Raw genomic sequence first — 25,316 nt, forward strand, 5'->3', positions numbered from 1 at the left:
GTTAGAAAGTAAGGGAATCGTTCAGAAAAAAGTATGCATAAGTCTTTTTACACGCACAATTGGATTAAGTAGCAGGTAAGGCTGGAACGGATATCGGTAGCGTTAAATTAGCTTACGTAACGGTGTTGTGCGTCGCGAGCGCCAAATGTTACCTTGCAGTTGCAATTAGGAAACGCGTTCGTCTCGTTTCGAATTGCTCTCGTTCGTTGGTACGAATTTGTCCCGGTTTCTATACCTCTCGTAAATTTTTTACGATCCGGATATTAGATTACGCGAGGAAAAATGTGACGGAAAGGCGAAAGACGTTCGCTGGCGTACAACAATATCGTTTACATTTCGTTGATCCTACCCGGTGCTTAACTTTCGTCGAGTCTTTAGTTAATGTGATCTTAGATATTGCGAGTATAATATGCTGTGTATTATGTTCAAATATGCGTTTTATTTGAAAAACGATATCTTAAAATGTTTGTAATTGTAATACTTTAAAGGAGTTATTTCAAATTGCATCGCTGTAAAAGTTGATAGCTTCGAAGTCCTTGCTGAAAAATTCATCCTTTTGCAGGTGAAATTCATCTTTCCTCTAGTTAAATACACCTATGCGATTTAGCTGTGTTTCTAGGGCGAAATAATATAAAATTTCTGTAAAAATTAAATAAATATACCGTCGAAAGAAGTATAATTAGTTTCGAGAGACGAAATCCTGTTATATATTTTATTACATTTTATTCTAATAAAATCGAACCTGTTCTAATCATTTTTCATATATAAACAAATTTGACACTGTCATAATTATATCGATTGCGCTAATCGCGTTTTAAAATCATCACAAAGTTCAAAGTATTAATCGTTCTATCTATTAAACTAGTTCACAAGATGAAGTCAGAAGTACTCGATCTGCAAAAGGGTGAAATCATTTGCGTAAGAATAAATTTAGAGTGCGAAAGGATTGAATTTGTTTCGGGATCGAGCGAGTATCATTTTCAGCAAGATGAATTCGCGGCGCGAAACCTGTATTCCGACTTAATTCCTCGATTTCGCTAATTCTTTTTTCTCGGGGAGCGCGTACTCGACGCCCTCGGTCGAAGCGAGAGCGCACCCACCTAAATCTTCGCGCAGCATTGGCGTCGAACGATCCCAATGCCAGAGAACAGGAAAAACTCGTTCGACGGCATTATCCGGCGTGCGTGCTCGTTTTCGCGCAAGTGACATAATTAATTTTGGGGAGAAAAGAGGCACCTTCGGCGACGCGTAACCTTCGCGTTTCAACGGCCGCGGCCCGTTCCATTGACGTTCTTTTTTTTTACATTTCTTGTTCAGTTTACGGTAGAGATAAGTATGCGATCGTGCAATCGCCTCGATGGAATGCGCATCCGCGTGTCCATTAACGAGGTCGGGAAGATACATTATATACATATACATACATATATACGTATACGTATACACATATATACCTTCAGTTGCGTATACCGAAATGCTAACCAGTTAACCCTTCGTCGTGGTCAAGATCAATTCTTTAATACTAAGTGAAACGATGCTCCATTGTGCTCGCTCGGCGCAGTTGCATGTTACTTTTATATTTAGCACACGCACCTGAAGCGTATACGAAAACTGTATTTATTTATTAAGCTAAGCACAGCGAGACGGTGTTCAAAGATATACGATATGTGAGTGAGACTCGTGTAATCAATAAAATGTAAGTTTTTGAAGTATATAACGCGGGGATGTGAGCGTGTTATTTCTTCATTCATTACCATTGTAATTCTTAAATAAGCGTTATCGTTGATTATCATTAAATAAACTAGTTGAGGAGTTATCTTGTTATAGTTATAGGCATTTCTTCAGGTGAGAATTGTTTTGTTCTTAGAGGACACTTTTTCTGCGCGAATTATTATTACCTTCCACTTTAGTATATTTTAATGAGACCTTTTTATATTGAATGGATTTTAATTTTAGAAACATCGTTTAGAGACGACTTTTTAAATAAAAATTTATGAAATTATTATGGTTGAAGCAAAATAATATCTTGTATACATGTTTGATTGCAGTATACATGTTGATTAAGTACCTGTAACGTTACTTGCATTATTGCTTTATTTTTATAATATATTATTTCACATAATCTCTACGATTTATCCCAAACAGAACAATCGAAGATAAATCTACAAGTTGCACTACCCACACAAGGTTTTTTTTTCTTGTAACCTTTTAAACAAAGGCAGTTGCATGCAAATTTCTCCTCTATCAGACCTTAATCTCGACAAAACCAGATCGCGAATTAGAAAAATATTTTAAGAGTCAGTTTACACATTTTTCATTCATTTTTACACACCGAATAAACCAATAATTAACCGTGGCAATATTCTGTGAAATTTTATTTACTAAAAATCGTTCGTCGCGCGAAAGGATAAGAAAAACACAAACGGGAATAAGAGAAACATTTTAATTCAGGTATGCAAATAAAAATACATTTTACAAAATACATAATCGTTAAGATTGCGCGCGTTACGCTGTGAGAACGAGAGCATAGCGACGAAGCAAATTTTGTACGCAAAACCTAATTCTATGAACGTTTTAAATCGATAATACGTGAACAACGTACGTGAAAGAAAAAGAAAAAAAAACAAATAAAACGCTACTCGACGGAACGCAGACTGTCGCTGGCCGCGAAGTAAGAAAAAGAATTTCGTATTCTAAGCGTTGGACGGATTCCTGATAAGCTACATTTTCCGCTTGCTTTCGTGTCCTTTTCAAAAATAATTCAAGAAACGCGCGCTCGCCGACAACAGTGACGCGCGGGTTTCCCCGTTCACAAAAGGAAACTCGTGGAACACTTTTCCGCGACGCGAGAAGTCGCGAACGATACTCGCCGCGGGACCAGTTTCCCGCGCGTGCTTTCTGTCGGCGAGCCGCGTCGAACAGAAAATTTCGAAAGTCGAACAAATAGAAAGCGAAGATTAAACCGAGTAAACTAAAATAGAAGACGAAAAAAAAACATACAGCACTCTGTCTAATTACAACGGCGTGCGATATTAAAGACGCGTGTCAGCGATTCGATCGAAACGTCGGGGGGAGACGCGCGACGCGATCCGAAATTAACAGTTTCTCTTTACTGTACAACCACGTCACGTCAAATCTATATACACGTATGGTACAAAAATAATCGGCTCGTTTCTTTCTTCATTTTTTTTTTTTTTTTTTTTTTTGTTGGTTTCACGGTAATATAATGAATCGTTACGGGAACGATAAATTTAGATGAAGCGTTTAGCGTGTGTTAGCGCGGTTCTACGTCGACTAACGAGGTGTCTAACTATAAAACGCCTAACGAGTTCGTCGCGACGGTGCGCGACCGCTTTTAATAACAAGACAGGTACCGCTACGACGAAAACTGGCAAGAAGAAACGACGGAGAGACCAACGACACGGTCGATGTCGGCTTCGCGCGTCGACACTGATCGAATTCTTACCCCTAAAGTGGCATCTCTCTTTCCCCTAATTGGCGAAGTACGGTGTATTCTGCTCGGTCTCCGTTTGTTCTATTGTTATTTGTACCATAACAGTCGCGCGACGTTAAACCACGTTCTGGCTCGATTGGAAGTAACGGTAGCCGACGACGGCCAGCGCGACGACGTAGAGGGAATGGAGGATCGATGCGCTCGTCGCCGAGTTGCAGAGATCGGTGCTGCAAATGTGGCAGGATTCGATCACGTTTGGACCGGCGATCGCCATGGAGCTGCACGGGCCGTCGGTGATGCTCGCCTCGTCGACGTTCGGTGTCGAGCACTGACGTATCACGACTCGGTCGCCATTTTCTGCGGAAAAACTGGATCGTCAATTTATGCACAATTTATGGAAATATATGTATTGGACTGATGCGGGAATCCTTTATGTTTCGAACGCAATTTCGTCTTCGGTACAGTCTCCTGTGTACGCGGGATGTTCCACAAGTGTGATCAGTGGACTGATGCGAATGTAGGAAAATTGGAGTTATAAAAATGTCGAAGATATTAACGTTGAATATATTTCAGCTCGAACGCGATGGGCCAAGAATTATGATTAATATTGAAAGCAATGTGCGAGGTTTCTTTAAGCTGATCTTTTATTTCTTTTGAATTATACGTGCTCATTGTAGAGTAAGAATGAAAATGCTGTCAGGAATTGTTAATTTACACGATTCCTTGCATTTTATAAATCTAGACGTGCCTTGAATGCATAAAGCACAATGCAGTCCAGTGACCACTGTTTTGTAAGCATTCGTACGAAAATGTTTGAACATTTTTGCTATTGAAGGCGATAATATAATATTATATAATATATTTCACTTTTTAAATTGTTATAATCATTATTTTGACTCAAGTTTTACTATTTTCCTATTTTCATCAAACTATCCTTTAAAAACCAAATTCCAATAAGTTATTAACCTTTAAGGATGGTTGTGTACCATTTTCATTATGTATAATTATATAATGTAAAATTGTGGCGGCATGTGCAATTTGCAAAAATTACAATAAATCACACGCAGCGGGCGTTGTATATTTTTTTCTTATTGCTTAACGTTTGTTACTGTATACCATAGATACAATAATCATTATTTAATATAATATCCACGATTTAAATCGATATAATAATCACGGAGCGAAACTTAAAATTTTGCACGGAGAAAAGTGCATTTCCGAACATGATAAATATACAGCACCTAATTCATCGATTTATTTATAGGTTGTGTGATTTTCTAGCTTCGTCAGACAGCAATGGACTTCGTTATACAACGATTTGGAATAACATCAATTTGTAATTGACCGTCGATCCCGCGTATTCCGTGCGAACTTCCGCGAAGCGACCGCTAATGCCACCCTGTCAGACGATATCCACGATTTACGGTTTTCGCGTGGAGTCGTTGCGAGCTATGTGAAATATTTCTTACTTGTACGAGGCCGGGAGTATTGTTTGGACGATTTAACGCAATAGGTTGTGTAACGCTTGCGATTCAAAGTCTACCGAGAATCTCCGGAAGTAATTACGGCTTTGTGCATACGAATAAAACTGGGCACCATTGTACAGCGATTAATAATATCTATGCCGAGGTGATCGTTTGCAAATAGCAGCGCAGTCGCGAACAAACCACCCGTTCGAACAAATATTCAAATCTCTAAACGGGAGATTATTATCTGGGAATTGTATCAATGGAACTGTGCGAGAGCGTTCGTACGAATTGATTCCGCGCAGATTAGCGATAGCAGAAACTAAACGCGTATAAACGCAATCTATCTTCATTAGAATGCTCGCCGGAATCTCTATTAGCGTATAAATATTCCATTAGCGATTTAATATTCCATTAGTCATCCCGTTTGCCACTTCGACCGTTTACATCGGATTCGTGTGTTAATTCCAAATAAAAATATCCGACGATATTCTGTCTGATTTTAGAAAGAAATAACTATAAATAAAGTTCCAAAATAAATTGATTATTTTAATTTCTTTTAAATTCTATTCGAACTTGTTTCGATAAAATATTTATTCCTGTGACATTATTATGAAATACTACTTTGGAACTCGTTGAATAAATATTTAATACAGTCCATTCTATTTAAAGTATGTCCTTATGAAATAAATAAAATAATGTATTATCGTACATTTACCAAAATTATTTAACGATATATAGTTTAATATTGTTATACCAGCACTGATTAAATGCTATTGTCATTAATTTGAAATGATCATTAAGAAAAAAAAATGCACTGCTAATTCCAGTTTCTTGAAATTAACGCACATATTTCTTATTTTCTAGTAGAAAAATTTTCTGGAACTTTTTCGAGCACTGATGTAAATAACAACACTTGAGAGACAGAGATAAAAGACTGAGAAATCTGATTGGTAAACTTGCCTCGTGCGAGCAACCGTCCGTCAACATTGCCATAAATATTTCCGTTCGCGATTGTCCGTGAGGTATTCCGCTGAAAGTGATTAACCGTGTCCTAACGAAGAGGAGGGCTTCTTTTCGCGGCGCTGTGCTAATATTGCCAGCGCGCCGTGTTGATTCGGATAATTCCTGTGCCAGTTGCGCATATATGTGCATCATTAATACCAAAATTGCAGTCACGTTAACGCGATTAACCTCAATATTCATGATTCTGCACCGGCGAGTGATTTTTCTCTGGCGCGGGTGTGGTTTCGGCCTTGGTTACCCACAATTATCGCAATTATGGCATGGGCACGCGTTGTGAGTCACGAGCACAACGCCGTGCGCGCTCCGGCGAACGCAGCGCGAAGACAATGATCGCCGGATAGCGCATACTACGATTCCACGGTATCGTAAGTAAGGTTGTTGCTCATAAACCAGTGAGACATCGCAGTTATTACGACCGCAACAGGGATGATGCATATGGAGTGAACGGCGAAGAAAAAATTCATTGCTGCTCTTTCTGTATACTGTTTACGGTAGCTAGCGATACGATGGTATCGGTGGCGCAGCAGCGAACCATGAAACTCGAATAACAATTAAAAGTAAACAGTGTCGGAAAATTCTTAGTCGCTTGCACCAGAACCGGTTTTCTAACTCTATTCCATAAAAACGGATGTAAACAAAGCTGTTACTGTTTTTTCTATGCATATTTTACGGTAACAAACGACACGGTGGCATCGGTAACGCGCAAACAATGGGAATCCATTTTCTATGGCTTTTTGATACGAATTTGAATCACTTGAAATTTGAAACATTTATAACTTGAACCATTTGAAATTTGAAACATTTAAAACTTAAACCATTTAAAATTTGACCATATTAAAATTTGTAATAATTTATTAAATAGAGATGCATTGTATTAAATGGAAAAACATTTAAGCAAACTGATTTTTTAAAAACTGGAAAATACAGTTTAAATATTTGTTGAAAGTTGTTTTATTTGATGGAATTTCTCTAATTATCGAATAAAATTTTATCATGGTGGCTTGAAAAATGTTATATTTTTCTACTTATATTCTTCCTAATTATATTAAATATTCTTTAATATTATTTATATATGTAAGTATCTGAAACTGTCGTAGAATGAAAATTTATAGAGATATCGATCATTACGAAGAAATATTTTTCAATCAAGTGATTCGTGCTGCCAAGAGGACAGGAACGTTTTATAATGTAGTAAATATTTTGCTACGAGGAGTTTTAGAAAACGCCATAAATCCGCGTCTACGCGCGACAGTCCATTCATCAAAAGCGTTTCTTGCGCAAGAATGCTTAAAATATATTAACAGAACTGCGGTGGTTTATGCGGGCTTACGCTGTTATTGGTGACACGCGGTGGGACGATACATTCGTTTTCTCGATCACAAAAATGGAACGGAGTTGTTGATTTCATTTTGTCATTAAAGTAACTATGTTTCTTGGGAAATTACGTTACGAAACAAGCTCGGGATCTGTAAACTGATGCATGACAAATCGCTTCAAGTAACCATCGCGATTCGTCATAACAACTCGTCACACGATAAATCGTGGCACGTATGTGCCATTAAGACGTTCAAATCCGGTAGGTGGACGCCAGGCTTGAAATGGACCTGAAATGGGCATCCGCAAGGCGACTCTCGCGTTGTCTAAACAGCGACACATTTACACTTTCTCGAGATGCGCGACAAATGCCAATTAACCAATGAAAGTTAATATTCCAAGCGGACGTTTCGGTCGCACTACCGACGATTATGATACGAAAAGAACAACATCGCCTTCGGTCTTTTAAAAATTATTTTTAACAACTGCATGATGCGAATAAGTAATATTTTTAACATAATTTTAAAGACGTTTATAATCACTGTCTTCAAAAGGATATAAGAAAGAGGCCCGGATTTCATCTGGATGCTTCAACGAAATGTAGACAATTTTTTAAGTAAAAAATTCAGGTTGACGATTAACGAACGAGAATTCAATTAACTTTTTACGCCACGATTTCTTCCACGACTGCGTTAATTAGCGCTTCTTCGCCTTTAATGACTCCCTTAACGCAACGAAACCATTTCTCGTATGTTTCTCGCGTCTGTCTTCGTTCTTCGACTAGCGAAATAATCGAATTTTGTTGTTCCCAACAGGATTACCATAAAATCTTCGCCACGAGTCGGTCTCGTCGTTCCAGTGCAGGGGGGTTAAAGGAAATCCCGTGTCGTCGTCCGTCGTACGTTTTCAGAAACGAACGAAAACAACGGGAGTTCTTTGGGCGACTACATTTCCGAAGCTCTCTGTAAAAGTTGGAAACTGGTTTTTACCTCTTTTCACGATTTTCCGGCAAATCGGCTTCGACGAGTCGTAAATGCCGCCGTCGCAGACTTTTGTGTGGAAAGTCGCCTGATGTTCGGTGATGTTCATCGGGTCACCGCATAGCGAGTTCGCGTTCGAGGCGCAGACCCAGCATCGCAGAGCAGAACCTGCAAAGTGCGTCGCAAACAGTAACAAAAAGATCGTAGAACGCGGTAACGTATACAGCGTTGCGTCATGCAACAATTTCTTCGTTCCTGAAACGTGTTTCTGCGTTCGATCGCTGACATAAAATTGCGAACGTTCGCGCAGTACAGTCACGTTCACGATCGTAAGATCTATCGTTTTTTGCCGGTCTCCGTCATCTATTGGAATCCGAAGCAGCGCCGGAACAACATTGTCGCGTGCATTAAAAATAAATAACGTCAGTCATTGTTACGATTCCTTTCGCGTCAGTTCGTCAGCGCTGCTTCGGTAATATTCCAGAAGGTAGAAAACTACGTGCAATTGCAACTCATTCTTTAAGGATTAGTCATTGTCCGCGGTGACAAACATCGAGGAAACTCGTGGACACGGGCGTGATTACGTAACCGATTAGATTACTTCGATGCCTGAATAGAACGCGTTACGAATTACTGACCTACAGCACAAAATGTAGCAGCGTGTATAGAAACGTGCTTGATCAAAATGGGGACCAAAGCTGTTGTAAAACACGCGTCTACTACGTTCGATTAATTCTGAGAAAATGTCGTGCAAATTATTACAACAAATGCTGATTTAATATCGCACTGTTAACGTCCGATGTAATCCTTGCGCCACTCAGAATAGCAAATTGAACAATAACAATGGGTTCGCTTAATACGTTTGATAATTAAGGCGGTAACAATGAACCCAGGCATAACGAGATAACAAAAGGGAATAAGGGAGTAACGACTGGAGCAAGTAAGACAATAGAAATGGTTGAACTCGAGACGGAGATTCGAATAAAACAATAATTTGCTTAATAGTGCTCTTCTTTTTTCAAATAGCTAGTGTCGAATAATTTTCGTAGTTGTTCGAGGCTGTGTGCTCCTTCATGTTTGACAATTTCTTTTTACCGATTTATAAAGATTTCTTATAATCATGTTTTAAGACATTTTATTGGAATAATGACGCTGTTGCATAATAAAGTTACGTATTATGTTGTTAGGTTAATCTACTCGCTACGAAATTAGTTTATAGTCGTAGAAAACACTTTTAGACCGAATTATATATGCGAAATGAAACTGATAGTTAATTTGACACATTACAACGATTGTTAAAAATTACTTAATATTGCCGACAGCTTTTTAATAGATATTTTGAAAAATTATTCGCTTGATTTGTTCATCAATTGTTAAATAGTAATACAAACTCGTGCTCGATAATTAGTCGGCGATATTTTTGCATTTATTACATCATTTTCGCTGTATTCTTATTATTCAAAGAAGAAACACTTTTTTACCTAATTTCTGTTTCACATAATCAACGAGAAAAATGTTCATCTTGCAAAAAGTCTCGCAATCTATTGATAACCTTCGAAGAGCTCGATAACCTCCGACTAATTCGGTGTAGTAGTGTCAAAGTTACTACTACAGACTATTGCTAAACTCTTCAACAATTCATTAAAAAAATCCTGAATCGTTAATTTGCAACTTCTAACATTCTATCAGGCATCTGCCGGAAGATAGGCGATCAAGAAAAACCATAATAGCATGGTCCATCTCTCTATTTTCATCGAAGCTTTGGTGGAAATATTTTCCAAAAAGGAGTCGCACAAAGACATCTAATAAAATACTCGGATCATGAGGTTAGTTCGCGATACGTTGAGTATGAACTCACCTGACTGCGCGAGAACGACCAGGCCGAAGATCACCAGCATCCACTCGGTTCTGGGGGACATTTTGGCCGCACACTCGGAGATTTCAATGCTTCAACGCTTCAGAATGGAATCGATCGTTGGCTCTTAGAGATCCGCGGTGGTTCCGTCCGACTCCGACGAAGATGAACAGATTATCCGGGGGGAGGGTTTCAGGGATAGCCGTCGAGGAACTGCTGGTGTCGCGGAACGTGTTCTCTACGATACTGATGAGGCAACACCCCCTTTTCGCCGGGAGCGTACGCTGGCTCTCCCTTCCCCGATGTCCGTCGATCCTCTCCTCTTCGCCGGCACGCGGCGGCTACCATGGACCCGTCCGCAACGTAATGGCATATCGTGCCTAATAACCCCGTAACCCCTCCGCGGGCGATGCAAGTGCCAGGAAGTAGGAGTCAAGAGCAAACAACCGAAGGAGGCTGGCTTTCGAGAGAACAGAGGAGACGGCACGATAATTGCGCGGCTCGGGAAGAAGAGGGAGCGAGAGAAGACCCGGCGCTGCTCTCGCGGCCCTCATTGGACTCATTAGAACAATTACGGACCTGTTGAGCGCTCTGGGATCTTTCGAGGTATATGCTGGAAACTGGAGCATGCGTTCGTTCAGTGGCCGATGAATTTTCAGATTGCCGTACACCGGGATTTCGTCCGCCGGACCACGCGGCTCCACGGATTTCAACGACGCTGGTTCCGCTCGAGCGCGTAACTCGCCTTTACGACCGGGATTATTAGCTGTGCCGCTAGGCGTGCCAATGAGTTCATCGCTAATTGCGTTATCGATCCTGCCGCCGTGAAATAGTTTGGTAGTTTCTTCGGCGAGGTTGCTTGAGATATTCGCCAGTGACAGCAGATATGAGTAATCGGCCAGGTTTGTCCGTCTCCCGTGGACGCTGCCGTTGTTCCGATCAAAATTTTATACTTAATTCGCGGATAACGGACCGTTTTTACAACTGTTACGGCAAATATGCTAGTTAAATTATACTAGTTTATGGCAAAAGTGAGCGGCTGCAGTTTGAGACGTTAGGAGGATTCAGAGAATTCTTTGATTTGGACCCATTGGAATGATTTTTATCTTATATTTATTTGTTGTAGTTATCCGAGTGGAAACTGTATATAAATCATAATCGAAATGTAGATCTTTATGCAAAATTGTTTACTTAAAAATATTCAGCTACTAATCGTACATATTTCGTACGGCACCTGTTTTTCTCATCCATAATCACTTGTTATTAGAAGTGCCTGTATTGCGTCTTCGATTTTTATTGGGAATAATGGTCGTTTTGGAAAACGTATTAAAACAACGATCACAATGATCTTTTTCCAAAGTAAAAATGTTCTAAATTCACGTCGAGAAGCAGAAGAATTTATTTCTTCATTTAAGAATTCCAGTCTTTCTCCTATTACATATTTTAACCGCATATTTTTATCTTAACGTTCGCAGTGTGATAATGATTCATTTGCATTACCTGCAATTATGAGTAACATAGATGGTTTTTATTTCCGTCGGATATAGCGGTTAATCTAGTAAGAATATTATAGTTGATTCATCACGTATAATATTTGCATTATACGCGCATAAATAAATTGCAGATCTTCATGCAAGGGAAGCAATTTTTAATAATAATTGTAAGAGATCGAAGAAAAGGTAGATTCTTATTTTATCAACAATACTGAAAAGTTGAAATCAGCGGATCTTTATCGTCGAATCGTCTTAATTTTTTTACCATTTAGTATCGCACCTGCTTAATTTTGTCATAAATACGTGAAACGTTGCGCAGGTGGTCATATATTCCGTGGAACTCGATTCTGAGTTCGATCATCGATTCGCGAACATAATTTTATCACGGTGAGCAGAAAATGCGATTAATAACACAACTGACAGAAAATATGAACATGCCCGAGCAGGTTTGAACGTTAGCCAACCGTTGAATCATAAAGGAGTGTCTTACAGTGAATCACCATGCCGCAACTTGAAACGGCTGCTGTGGTGTACGCAAGAAAAATAAAAATTGCACGAATAGAGCAGCTTGATTACATATAGCATTGCTTGATTTCATACAGGAATGTTCAAAGATCTTCATCATCCCCTGCTTCAATTTCCATTTTAATCACCACCAATTAATTTAACCAAGAAAATATATTTAATGAACGTTGAAGAGAAAAAGAAATATTATTATTTCGAAAAATAATAATAAACGCAATGACAAATTAATTAATTTCAATCTACTCAGAGCTGTAAAGGATCGTGAAATACGTCGACAAAAATTGATCAATGGAATCATAAACGATCCTAAGCATCTTCGGTGATATTTTCGTCATAAATCTGATCGTCGTTCGCGCGTTAAATAACAAAACTCCGCGGGCCATGCGATTGTGTTCCATCGATTTCTAGCTTACGAGTTCGTTGCAGATATCTATGCGCGGGATTGTAAAGTGGGGCTTGCCGTCTCGTTAAAGACGGCTTGTTAGAGGTCAGGAGACCAATTAACCCCGCAAGGCATTACCGAATTGACTCGAGCATTTAACCCTTTCTCCTCGACCACGTGCGTGTAAACGTAAATACGGGCGACCCCAGACACGCACAGTTTTCTCGTGTACGAGATAAAACTTGCCCACCATTCATGCAAAGCTTGCGACAAACGGGACACGGCTCCCAGTTCATTCATAAAGTCATTTAATTTCTGCCTCGAGAAGTCAATAGCCGTTTCCGGCCCGGCACGATGCCGGTCTTCCCTGTTATTCGTTAAAACTGTGTACCGACTCGGCAGACATTTCAGAAATTCGTTGTTGGAAACGCGCGCGTGTTCGCGAGGATCTTTACGAAACGATAACGATAAGTTATCTTTACATTTTCGACAATATTGCACGTTCGATAAATCGTTGAATTTGTTTTATTTTATAACGATGATAATGTCAGTTTTAAACGTGCTTACGAGCTTACGTATCGTCGTGTAGCGAAGTTACTAATATGAATGTGCAATATAAACAGCGTTTGATTGAAGATCTGTAATAATTCGGAAGAAATATTTATATATATTTTAAATATGCAGTACATTTTATAAGTACAATTTATCTGTTACCAATTAGGAAATTTAAACAATATAAGATAAATACTAAAATCTATACACCGTGATCAATTTGAAAAATGAATAGAAATCATTGTATTAAAAATATATGTAATAAATAAATCGTGGATCTCTATGAGACTTTCTATTCTTAAAATTCGTTTTTCAAACATTCTAAGCTAAGCTGAACACACGAATTTATTTCTCGATAATGTAAACGCTATATTATGTTTGATAAATTTGCAGATGGCACAAATGCATAAAGATCTACAGCGTAATAAAATAGGTAATAATTAAGATTCTCGCTTCAAGTTTTGTGAATGACAAATTTATTCGCGTTACAAATCTCGTGTTAATAGAAACCGCTTTCAATTACGGAAATTTGACGGCTATGTAGATGAGAGGCAATAACAATCCCAGACGGTGCAAGGCGAATGAATAGATCGATCCTTGGCCATTACAAGCGTACTCGTTGCAAAAGGAACACGTGATGCTGGAGTTTGGTAAATGGCGGCAGTATCCATCGATTTCGCGTGACGGCACGCAACCTCGTACCGTCACCAGCACGTCCCTATCTGCATCATTAAGGAAATAGTTGCTTCATAGCCTCGCCACTTTCAAGGCAACCGCTTTAATTGCAAACACTCGAAGCTATACATTCGATTGAAATTAATGCGCCGGTCATCGGGAGCGTATTATTAACCATTGTGCGACTCGACTTTCCACATGACGTTCCATCATCATCTCTCTCTACGCGCTAATATCCCGTAATTATATCATGGCAGTTTGCACAATGTCTATTTGTATCCCGCGTAGATGCGTGAACGAAAAAGCGAAATTCTTGTCGCACAAATGCTCGAGGAATGTTAAAGCGTGAAAATTGTTTCTCGGAAATTATGTCGTTAATGCTTCGCAGTCATTTTTAGTTGCATTCTTCGATCAATCGGCAATCTTTTCATTTTGTCGTTATATTCGTGTGGGTGTGAAGTAGTATTGTATTTGTGAATTATTGTTGTATCAGTTACTGAAATTTAACCTATATCATGAAATAGCGTGTAATAGTTTATCAAATGTCCTTTGTAACAGAAAGTCTTACCAGTTTCTTCTATTCTAAATTTAACTAATATTTTGTTATAATATCGTTCTCCACATATTTATTGTGTAATTAATACTAAACCTACCCTCAAAATAACCAATTTTGCTTCTTTTTCTTAGAAAATGATTAGATTTTCTTAATCCATGCATACGTTACAATAGCAATGAGATAAGGTCAAGATAAATTGAGTCTTGTAACTTATATAGCAATAATTTTTTTAGTTCTATTGTTCATTGATTTTAATGTTAATTTAAATCTGTAACCTTAATGTCTTCAAAATGTTCTTAATGTCTCTAAAATATTTGATTTCTCCTTTTACACGCGATCTCCTTTAGCATATGCGTTTTGCTTACACTATCGAGTGGAAATGATTGCATACAGAAGTTCGCTATGATTACAGATAAGTATAATATTATACGCACCGATGATGATACTCTTAAGACAATGATGAGACTCGGCCAGAGGGCAGAGGACTAAATCATAGTAAGGTGCCGGAATGTAAGGATCGTTGCACGCTGTCGTGTGGCCATCCGTCAGATTAGTGTTGCACTGATAACACCATAAGCTCTGGCTTTTTGCACACCCTGCAACACATCACTGAATGAACACGATGATTCTCCATCGTTAATTATAACCGTATTATATGTTTCGTCCTCGTACCAAATAAAACAAAATGTCAACTTGAATATTACTGCAATACAGTTTTGATTGTATTTTTAATCAGACTAAAATTGCAATAAAAAGCGTTTGAACGAAATGAACGAATTGTTTACAGGAGCTCGTTTGGATAAAAGATTAAATAAACAAGTGCTAAGGGGTCTGTAAAAAATGTATATTTGAAGAGATAAATGTTACGAATCGTAGCAATAAATAAGGTTTATGCAGTTTAAGATTATGCATTGGATAAATTGTGCATTAAGATTTGTGTAAATATTAGAAAAATGGAAAGATCGAATACAAAACAGTAAAAACGGTATAAAATAAAAATTAAAAATTTTCTTAATCAATTGTAAGACGTAGAAACAAAATAAAATTTCCACTTTCAATTACTTCAATAAATTAATTAATTCTTCTAATTTCTTCATTATTTGGTGTTACAACCTGTCCAAATTTAGCATAAATGCATATAATTTGCAGTCCAGTGATTATCGATACCTGCGTACGATTTTACCGAGATTATGTGGTTGCTCTTTTCTTCAAATTGAAAAGCCAATATTATATTTCAATATTAATAACTACAATTTATTCTCTACCTATTTACTGTATATCTAATTACTGTATATTATAAGCTATAATACTAGTAAGTAGTGTTACGAAAATTTGGCAATTTCATTTATTCGCACGTCTTTTATCAATATTTGCTGAGCTACTAATCCGTTTCTCTTGTTTTCAGTGAAACAGCATCGCGCGGACGATATCTAGGATCCAGTTTGCCTGAAACAGTTCATTCAACGAGCTGTTTCCTCCTTTTCTTTAGGCGCGATATAGTTATCGCGAAGCTGGCCGAAACGGAGGTACTTTTCTCATTAACAAGAGTCTTTCACTACGACAATCCCACACCGTGAATTGTGACACGGTTCAACGCACGAAAACCAAGCTGCCACAATAAATAACCTAATCGGGCACCGGACGATCGAAAATTCAGGCAAGAAGAACACAGCGTCCTTCTATTTGCTCTTTCATCGATCCGATCTATTTCGCGTTAACTCCGTCCCGTCGACGCGGAACTCGCCCCTTCGACGGCTATTAGAGTACGCGCGAGCTAATGTTAACTACTTCGACGATATTGTCGGCAACTAAATTATGGAACGCGTCGCGCGAATTAAATCAAATTACGTTGTAAGGTACACCGGGTCGAGATAATGGCGCGTATGATAAACAGCAAACTTTACTTACCGAAAGTCGTTAAAATAATCACTGTCGTTAAAAGCGACCGGCTAGCCATGGCGGTTTCGCTTCAAGATCTACGCCCGAACTCTCCTCGTTACCTCTTATCTTATCAGAGGCAATAAAAGTGGGAAGCCTGGTGGCCGCCTGCTAAACATCTACAGAATATGCACACGATTTTTGCCTTGATGTGGCGCACCACGAATCTTAACCGTGTTAACGTGCCAGACGGATTCGTCGGGTTGATCGTATTTTAATTGATAGATGCGTAAACGAGATCGGAACGTTCCGTGTTTACCGACACGAAAATATGAGCAGCGAATATTTATATAAATTCTCACCTTCGCGCGTTACTTTATGGAAATTAGAAACAGAAAACAGTTCCCTTCGTTACTCGTTGCTGAAAGAAAATGAAAAGACTGTAGGATCTTCATTGCACTGTCTGCATTGTTCTAAATGCAAAAAGATCCTAATTATAAATAAGCGGAATAAAAATATTTATGTATAGTTACTAACAGGACACGTTTCAAAACGGTACTTTTTAAAATTTGGACAAAATGATCTTAATCTTTCGTGACGCTAAACAAACTAGTTTACTAGAAACTGACTAGATAAATTTTTACAAAAATTGCTATTGATCAAAATATAAACAAAATCGCATTGCTTAGATTTTTATCATCGAGCCATATAAAAAGAATTAAACATTACTTTTCTTATCATTTCAGCTACTTGCAATTTACGTAAAAATTTGTTTAGACATTACTTAATAAACTAGTTCCCCTGACGTCTCCAAATAAGTTCAACTTAATTCGATTCAATTTTTAAAACGTTCCTCCGTTTTTGAAAGGTGTCGAAATATTTCAGCAATTGTCCATAGTAAATATCCACTTCCAATAATAAAATAAACATTGCTCCGTATCTGCGGCCTGGAAAATGTTCTGGTTAGTGTTTTATTGAACAGCTTCGTTCGAGTATCATCGACTTCGGCCGTTCGGTATACATTTTATTACTCGTTGTGTGCAATAGTTTTATTTGTCCTTGAGAAGCTCGTTAGCATAATTGTTTCTTTTACAGACACCGACCAAAATATCACGATTTACAAGCTCGCTCGTCCGTATAATACGCACACGCACGTATATATATATATAATTGTATATTTAGTGATTTACGCTTGCAAAAGTCGAGCCTCGATAAATACTTCGTCGATCGCGAATACATTTTAACGAATACAATAACATCCAAGATCTCGTCTCCCTTCGGATCGTCGCGATCGCGCGCGTCTAGGCATGTAAACCTCCCGGGTTTTTTTTTCGGTATATAAAGTTTCGCTGGCCGACGCACGTTGAACAAACAAAAATCATCCGGACTCGAAGCGGACCGAGTCGACGACCACGTTTTGTAATCGTTTCGCGCGCCTCGTCTCGTCCACGAAGAAACGAGACTACAAATGAACAATCTCAAAGCAAACTGCATAATTAACTATCATTAACCGCCACGCGTTTCTCAGAAACAGCTGCTGCATGGAACTGCCTACGTAAACGTTTCGTTCATTCTTGTTTCACACATCGAACCAACAAATTCCGGTTCTATCGTCACATTTTCAAGAAGTATGACAAAAATCGAAAAGGAATTATTAAACATTTCCCGTTAGCGGGACAGATGGAGATAAACGTGGTTCGCCCTGAGAATCGCATGAGGATTAACGAAGGGGTTCCGTCGAAGACTGTGGTACGTTGTTCGACGAAAGTGGCGCGCGAATATTTGTATAAAAATCAACAACTTGTAGAATAAATATTCGATAAAATCATGAATGCTTTAACAGGCGTTGGATAAGTTGCTAACGATACAATATTGTTTGAATCTCTCGCACGTTGATTTGTGACGCGTGCACAAAAGTTCGCAGTCTATTAAGAGAAGAAATGCGAATGTCAAGAACGCGTTGCCTTTCCGTCGAATCGAATATAGGACGCGCCGTTTCCGAAATTAGGGATAATCATTAAGGCCTGTACTTCCGACATGTAGCTGTGAAACAACGTGAAACATCGATGAACAATGTGTTATATGTGTTCGAGTTTTAGAATGCGCTATGAGATCGATCGTGACACGTCCCCGACGGCGATCGCAGTCAATTCAATAATGTGACACATAAAGGTTACGCGCCGTTGTAAAAGCCGCCAAGGATTACGGCGCAGACAAGGGACAACAGGGTGACGAAGATTCGGGGTGAGAGGCCGGTCGAGGCGTTGCAAGCGTCCTGCATACAAAGATCGCAGTGCTCTAGGCTGGACGAGTCGTCGTTCAACTTCCCTTGTATCGCCTTGCAGGGATCGATGGTGTCTGTCTTCGCTGTCTGGCAGTTTCTCACCGTCACCTCTTGCTTGTTAACTACCAACAAATTCGATAAAACAATAGCAAGTTGTACTCTACTCCTAATTTATAACTAAATATTCCATGCTTCAACAAGTATAATAATATTTAATTATATAATCACATTTTCCGCATGTAATTATTCCTTCTATAAAATTACTCCGTCCACCTTGCTAAACTAACTGTTCTAATGAAATATTATGTAATTGAAATAAATTTTGAACAATCTAAAACGTGATAGAATTATTGTAAGTATTTTAACATTTCCCTGCGATGTTAGACACGTCCTCCAATTTTTCTTTTCGAGTTTTATGACTTAAAAGTGAAATTTTATTGTTGATTTATATTATAATATATATTTTGACAGAAAAGTCTCTGAAGTTTGATAAAAAGATAGGAAATTATAATGTATTTTCAACTTCCAATTTTATATTGCTAGCTTTAATGTAAGTAGTTACTGTCGAACTAATTTTCACATTGAAAACATGCGAATACGTTTAAGAACAAACTAGTAATGTCTTTATTCATATATTTTAAAGGAAAATCCTCTTGATTGTTAACTATCACCGAAAACAATATTTCGAAGCAATATGATATACGATATAAGAATTCGAAAATAATAATGTAACTTTGAATAGTAACTGTACTTGTAATTTACAACGTTGTATCTCACGTTTCGATAAAAATTATTACAGCTGTTTTTTACGCAGAATTGTTCTATAGATTCTCCTCAAAGAGATGTTGTTATCTGATATCACATCGTGACCGTGTCTAAACAATAATTAAAACGGAAATCACGCTCAAAACGTAATAATTTTGCGAACAATTTCCCCGACATTTTTCCACGCGTCTCTCAATTTTGACGGTCAAATTCGACAGCTCAAAAACGACAAATTTCCACGCGTTCATTTTCAGAAATATAGTTCGAGAGGAAGCGGAAAATAACAAATTCCTGGTACTCTGCTATTCCACGTCGTTCTCTACGAAAATAATACTTCATCTCGACAAAAGCTGTTCTACTTTCTACCCCTATGAATCTCAAGATATTGAAATTTCATAAGAATTTGCATTTCGTTCTTGGTTCGAGAAACAACGCATATACTATACATACGCTCTAGCCATAGGATCGGAGATCGGACCGGTTTCGAAAATCGCGGTCCCGGATGCCAAGAAATTTGTTATCCGAGAGATCGAAAAATATGATTTACCCTTCAGGACCATTTTCGCGCATGCCATGGGTCCGACGTGCGGATAATTCCTCGAATGGTCCACGTCGAAGATGTGCGATATCACGTTCGAGACGTTCTGCTTTTGCAGCGTTCGTTGGAAGTTGTACATCTGGGATAGGGTGCATTCGACCAGTTCGATGTTGTGCGTCTTCGGATCGCTGACACAGTGTGGGTCCGTGAGCGAGGTGCACATGTAGCATTTCAACTCATCTATGACACAAAACAAAACCGCGATTACGTCACTTCGAAACACCGATCGTCCACCCTGACGTTCGCACTTGTCTGGAAAAGCAATTCCTTGATAAAATAACAATCTCTTTGCAAATTCCTGCAATAAGAATTAAATTAATCAAACAACCTCAAAATTTATTTTAAACATTTAGAAGTGTTTCTCTTCGCACCCTTGGCCACGTATGCGGACGTTTATTTTTTTTTAAATTATAATTATTCTAAGTGCAAAGAAAATGAGAATCAGATTCGCAACAAAATCCCTCAGCAATACTAACAAAACCTCATCGAATGAAATAAGATATGATAAATAAAAAAAAATTAAATAGATTGTTCCCTACTATAAAAATTCATCCCTGAAGAGGTTAAATAAAACAATAAGCTAAACCTCGTTGAATAATCAAGTCTCGACCTATATGTTAATACTGCAAAATATTTCGATGTTTCTTGGCACGAATAGATTTATTAAGTGCTCGCAATAATTCTAGTTAAACAAAAATATATTTATGGAATATAGAAAGCAATGTGTTCCAACTAAAATGGAAAGCCTCTCCGATGCATCGCGTCCGTCGCCCCAGTCGTTGAAACATATAATAAACAGAACTCGTAACACCCTTTACAATAATGGATTCCCGGTGAAACGCGAGAGCCATTTTTCCAGATTATAGTCCATTTCAATTCAACGATTCTTTGTTTCCCGGGAGAAATAAATAATCCGCTCCCCGTGGCGCCTGGTAGTCGCTTCGACAACATCGGACTCCCTTTTGGCCATCACATAATTCCACCTAACCAATACAGTGTGGTCCCGTTTCCCGAGGGTCTCTATAAGCGGGGCCGCGTCACCAGTGTCCCCTCACGGTTGCCTTTCATTGAGCGCCGTCTCATAAATCATCGGGGCATTTTTATTTTCGCGCGAACGCGAGACATTAGTGTTCCAAACTTGTGCCGGTCGGACTGATGTATTCGGAAACGAATTGCAGCGATGCTGTCGCGAATCTAGTCGGCGTTATTGTATCAGCAAAAACTATAAAAAAGTCGCAACTGATAAACGATTTACAATTGTACTTGTAAATAGTTTCATGCACTTGTGACGAAAAAGAGTAGATTGAATACAAAATAGTAAGGTGAATTTCAAAGTACTATCGAGTTATTTTAATTAATTTATTTTCGTATTTTAACTGGTTGAAATTATTTAAAAAAAGAATAGATATCTCAAACAGGATTCGATGTCTATGCACTGTAGGAAGAAAATGTTATCAAACTATTAAATTGTAATAACAAGAAATGAAGTTGGATAATAATTTAATTATTTAAGATCTTTAGATCAATGACTTTTTCAATCGATCAATTAAACAGTATACATGTGAGCACAGTTGTGATGAATTCTTTGAGTTATTTAATATGTTAAATTAATATTGTGTACCAATTTTCAAGGAGGAATAAATGACATCTATTTAACTATAAAGCAACAAGTATCAGATAATTTTTGGTTTTAAATATTATGGCACTTGATACGTGAAAAAATATACAGTGTGCTTCACTTAAAATAGAATAGATAATTATTAGTATCTTTCAGATCCTATTTGAACCTTCTGGAGTTAAAAATGAAAGATTTATTTACACATTTCATTAAAGTAAATAATTAATCAGTAAATATCTTGAAAAAATTTGATGTACTTTTTTCAAGTTTCAGAAACATTAGATAATCTAATAATCTAATATCGTTTAAACATTCAAATTTTTTTTATATGACAAACGAACAAAAATGCATTTTTTTTTAAATATCCAATGCAAATAAATAAATCGCTCCTTTAAAATTCGAAAAAACAGTGACTGCGGCGCAAACAGTTCTGCTGGGACGATTTTATGCTATACTAACGATGTTGATTCTCGGTATTCGAATATATCCGTAAACCAGAGTATGTAGTTATTATTTGGGTCGCAGCGTCGTGGCGCCAAAAGTCGCGACGCGACGCCACTTGCATCCTCCAAGCACCGGCTAGTCGCAGTTCGACAAACTGCACTTAACCCACTATCCCTCTGTTTTCAAGTAAAACGCAACCGACCCAGAGATATATATGAAATTTCGGATTCCAACGGGCTTCTTACGATTCTCTCTGTAAGCAGCTGTTTGCGACCGTGTAATAAAACAACGGAACCGACAGGAAAGTTTTTCAAACCCTTCTAAGTTCCGCGGAAATAGTTGCACAGCGGATTCTGATCCACTTTTACATGCCTTGAAACAACGCGTTGCGGTTTCATTGCTGTTACACAATGCAAAGAAATACGTAAGATGAACCGAAGATGATCTAAGATTTTATAATGCTTGGAAGAGCACTTCGAAGCAACAAATTCTGGTTTATATGCAATTAAATAATATTCGAAAAAATTCGTATTCTCTGGAGGAGCGTATGGGGGTTGATCGAATAAATACAAGGAAATTTATCTACATTTACACCTACCATGAATTCAATTTATCAAAAAAGTGATAAATTTAACAGTTGAATTTGTTCGGAATTGGAAACAACGCGGTCAGTAAAATAATTGTACTGCGATTGTATTAACAGGATTGTAGGAAGCAGGAGATGGAATAGTACACGCGACAGGCAATAATAAACTGTGCGAGTTGTACGGTAAAAATAAACTGCACAATCTAAAAGCAGTTTTGTTAAATTGAAATAGCTACGGGGGATCGGGTAAATAAATGCGGACAATAACGAATATTAAACACGAAAATACGGAAGTGTGAACGTTTCGTCCTGAAAATTAATAAAATAGAGAATTCTGAGGAATAATGTAATTGCATTATTTCTATACTAAGTAACTGTATCAGTTTTAAGAAGATTTCAAGCGATGCTAATTATGTTAAAAATACAAAATTTTGTGTTGAAAACACAGAATATTAATTATTAAATGTAGTACGGAAGCTTGATGAAAGCATGCAATATGCAAGTAAATTACTGTGCATTTAAATTAAGTGTTTTTAAAAAGACTAAAACATGTGATGTATAATATAGTATTAATTAATTAATAAATAATATTGAAGTAGCCATATATAATATTAATAAGAGAATCGAATAATTAACGAATAATATTGAAGTAATCGTATATAATATTAATTATATAATAATATTATATAATATTATATTATATTATATTATTATAATATTGTATTCGTTAAAATATCGAGTTGCAATTGCGAGTGCATCGAGGTTATCAACTGCGGTGTTGCTTATTGCATTAAGTGGCTAACTAGCTAAGCTGTCATTACGTTAATTTTTAAGAATTGACCACGACTTGACCTGTCTTAATCACTCGTCGTCATGAGAAAATTCGATGTACCTCGTCACATATCTTGCAATTAAAGATCGTGCGAAAAATCCGAGCTCGAAGAGCCGTAAGCTCCTTTCTTATAAATCCAATAAATAATCCGCATAAAAATCTCGTATTGACACGGCCGCGTTTATTTTGCGTTACTTAAATATCGAACAAATATGCAAACCAATTCATGCAGAATTATTTTAAGTGAAAAATGACTCTGCCATTTTAAAGACGGGGTACGATGACCGTGGGTTCTGGTCAATATCGCGGCAAGTAGTACATCGGTTAACGTAGTCAGCCAGTAACCCTAATCAGTGCCTAAGGATACGAAAATAGTATATAAAAAGAAATAAAATTTAATATCTCAAACAACCTGTATATGATATTTGACGATACTTGAGACGATAATTATAATAACTAATTGTACTCCCGATACAAAACTGGTTTTGCAAATTTTACAATGGAACATATTTAGTCTTGCAAGTTAATATAGATAGTTAAAGACCGTAAATATTACTATAATCAATAGAAAAAAACATCGTTACATAACAATTATTATTTTGTTTTCAATGCTTGACCATTGAAATTAACTACCCTATTCGACATCAATTTTGTATTATAATAACTAGATTGTGAAGACTAAAATATGCATTTATGATAAAAATGAGTGGGGCGTATTCTAAACTACAAAATATTAGAAGCTTAGGAAACTGTTATTTTTTACTTATGATAATTAAAAGAGAATTATTCTAAAATTCTTATGATTTGGTTACTTCTAAACAAATATTCCAATATTTTAATCGTTTGGTTTTTCGAAGGCTTATATTCACATTTCGCAATTAACCCCTTGCCATTATCTTCGCAGTTAAAATGATTAGAATATTTTCCATTACAATAATATATTAGAAGAAAAAGAAAATTGATCTTTACTGTCTTACTTAAACAATTAGACATTGACGACAGTAGAACAGAGTTTTATCCCGTCTTAAAGAAACAAATTAACATTTACAATAAACAATTTATCAACCAGAACCATTCTTAATTTCTAAGCTATACCTTCTAACTCAATGATTATCTACTAAATAATTATTGCAAAAGAAACGGAATTACATTAACCGAAATAACTTTTCAAATAGGGGTTGAAACGACGGTCGCATGAAAACAATCTTTCAAAAACTTCTCCACCGTCGATCTTCGCGTTCAAATGGACAATAAAAAAAACCGTCAGCAAATAAACTGTAAACAATTACTGGAAATCCCCGCCACGAGTCAGACTCGCCAAACTCAGACAAGGGGTTAATAGGATCAACTTGAATAACGAACACGACGCTGTACCCGGTCTTTCTCACAAAAATTCTTCAAATACCTGTTACCTTGGACCGCTGCAAATACAACTAGATTATTAAGACACGTCGAAAGCCCCCGTTCCCGTTACTACCATAAATAACTCCTCCGACGCGTTGCGTTCACAGCTCCGTTTAATGCATCGCAAGAACAGAATGAGCCAGCGGACGCGAATTATCGAAAAACAACAGTGGTAGGAGAGCGCGGTCGATCTTCTCTCGCGCGAAGAAACTTTATCTTTCCGATTGCTGCTCCTCGTTTCCACGGAGGCGAAACTTACGCGGCGAACAAACTCACCCCGAATATACGTGATCGAATATTCACCTGAACGAACCACCGAGACGAGCGCAAGACCGACGATTAGCACTGCGATCCTTCGTTGCATGCCGGAAGTTCTCAGCGAGCGGCGGGTACTCTTTCTCTTTCTTCCTCCCTCTCGCTCTGTCTCTCTCTCTCTCTCTTTCTCTCTCTCTCCCTTTCTCTCTCGCTCGCTCGTTCTCTCTCCCTATCTCCGTCTATCTCTCTCGCGATGAAACTCGTCCTCGAGGAAACGAAAAGTACTGCGAACCGTGCGTTGCGTGACGGCAGGTAAAGCACTGGCTCCGGGAATGGTTGTCGTCGAGTCGACAGCCTGATCGCGAGTAAGAGATTGC

General features: G+C 37.8%; 3 protein-coding genes across 4 annotated transcripts; all 3 read right to left on the minus strand.

Moving 5' to 3' along the window:
• Positions 1 to 2,424: 2,424 nt before the first annotated feature.
• Positions 2,425 to 10,440, minus strand: LOC144470692 (UPAR/Ly6 domain-containing protein CG9338). Its single transcript, XM_078182141.1, has 3 exons — positions 10,096 to 10,440; positions 8,247 to 8,405; positions 2,425 to 3,808 (listed from the first exon to the last, which is right to left on the minus strand). Exons 1-3 carry the CDS (start codon positions 10,154 to 10,156, stop codon positions 3,567 to 3,569), a joined length of 462 nt encoding a protein of 153 aa, XP_078038267.1. The 5' UTR covers positions 10,157 to 10,440; the 3' UTR covers positions 2,425 to 3,566.
• Positions 10,441 to 13,403: 2,963 nt separating this feature from the next.
• Positions 13,404 to 16,275, minus strand: LOC144470693 (uncharacterized). Its single transcript, XM_078182142.1, has 3 exons — positions 16,184 to 16,275; positions 14,710 to 14,871; positions 13,404 to 13,766 (listed from the first exon to the last, which is right to left on the minus strand). The coding sequence occupies exons 1-3, from the start codon at positions 16,230 to 16,232 to the stop codon at positions 13,564 to 13,566; spliced, it is 414 nt and encodes a 137-aa protein (XP_078038268.1). The 5' UTR covers positions 16,233 to 16,275; the 3' UTR covers positions 13,404 to 13,563.
• An 824-nt stretch (positions 16,276 to 17,099) lies between these two features.
• Positions 17,100 to 25,316, minus strand: LOC144471487 (uncharacterized). Of its 2 annotated transcripts, none has more exons than XM_078183574.1 (3): positions 24,686 to 24,922; positions 19,750 to 19,980; positions 17,100 to 18,559 (listed from the first exon to the last, which is right to left on the minus strand). In XM_078183574.1, exons 2-3 carry the CDS (start codon positions 19,961 to 19,963, stop codon positions 18,327 to 18,329), a joined length of 447 nt encoding a protein of 148 aa, XP_078039700.1. In that variant the 5' UTR covers positions 19,964 to 19,980; positions 24,686 to 24,922; the 3' UTR covers positions 17,100 to 18,326. The 2 variants fall into 2 exon arrangements, with proteins under 2 accessions (XP_078039700.1, XP_078039699.1); XM_078183573.1 differs by lacking the exon at positions 24,686 to 24,922 and adding an exon at positions 24,988 to 25,316 and having other exon boundaries at positions 17,104 to 18,559.

This window comes from Augochlora pura, chromosome 6, assembly GCF_028453695.1.
Source record: "Augochlora pura isolate Apur16 chromosome 6, APUR_v2.2.1, whole genome shotgun sequence".
Taxonomy (NCBI): domain Eukaryota; kingdom Metazoa; phylum Arthropoda; class Insecta; order Hymenoptera; family Halictidae; genus Augochlora; species Augochlora pura.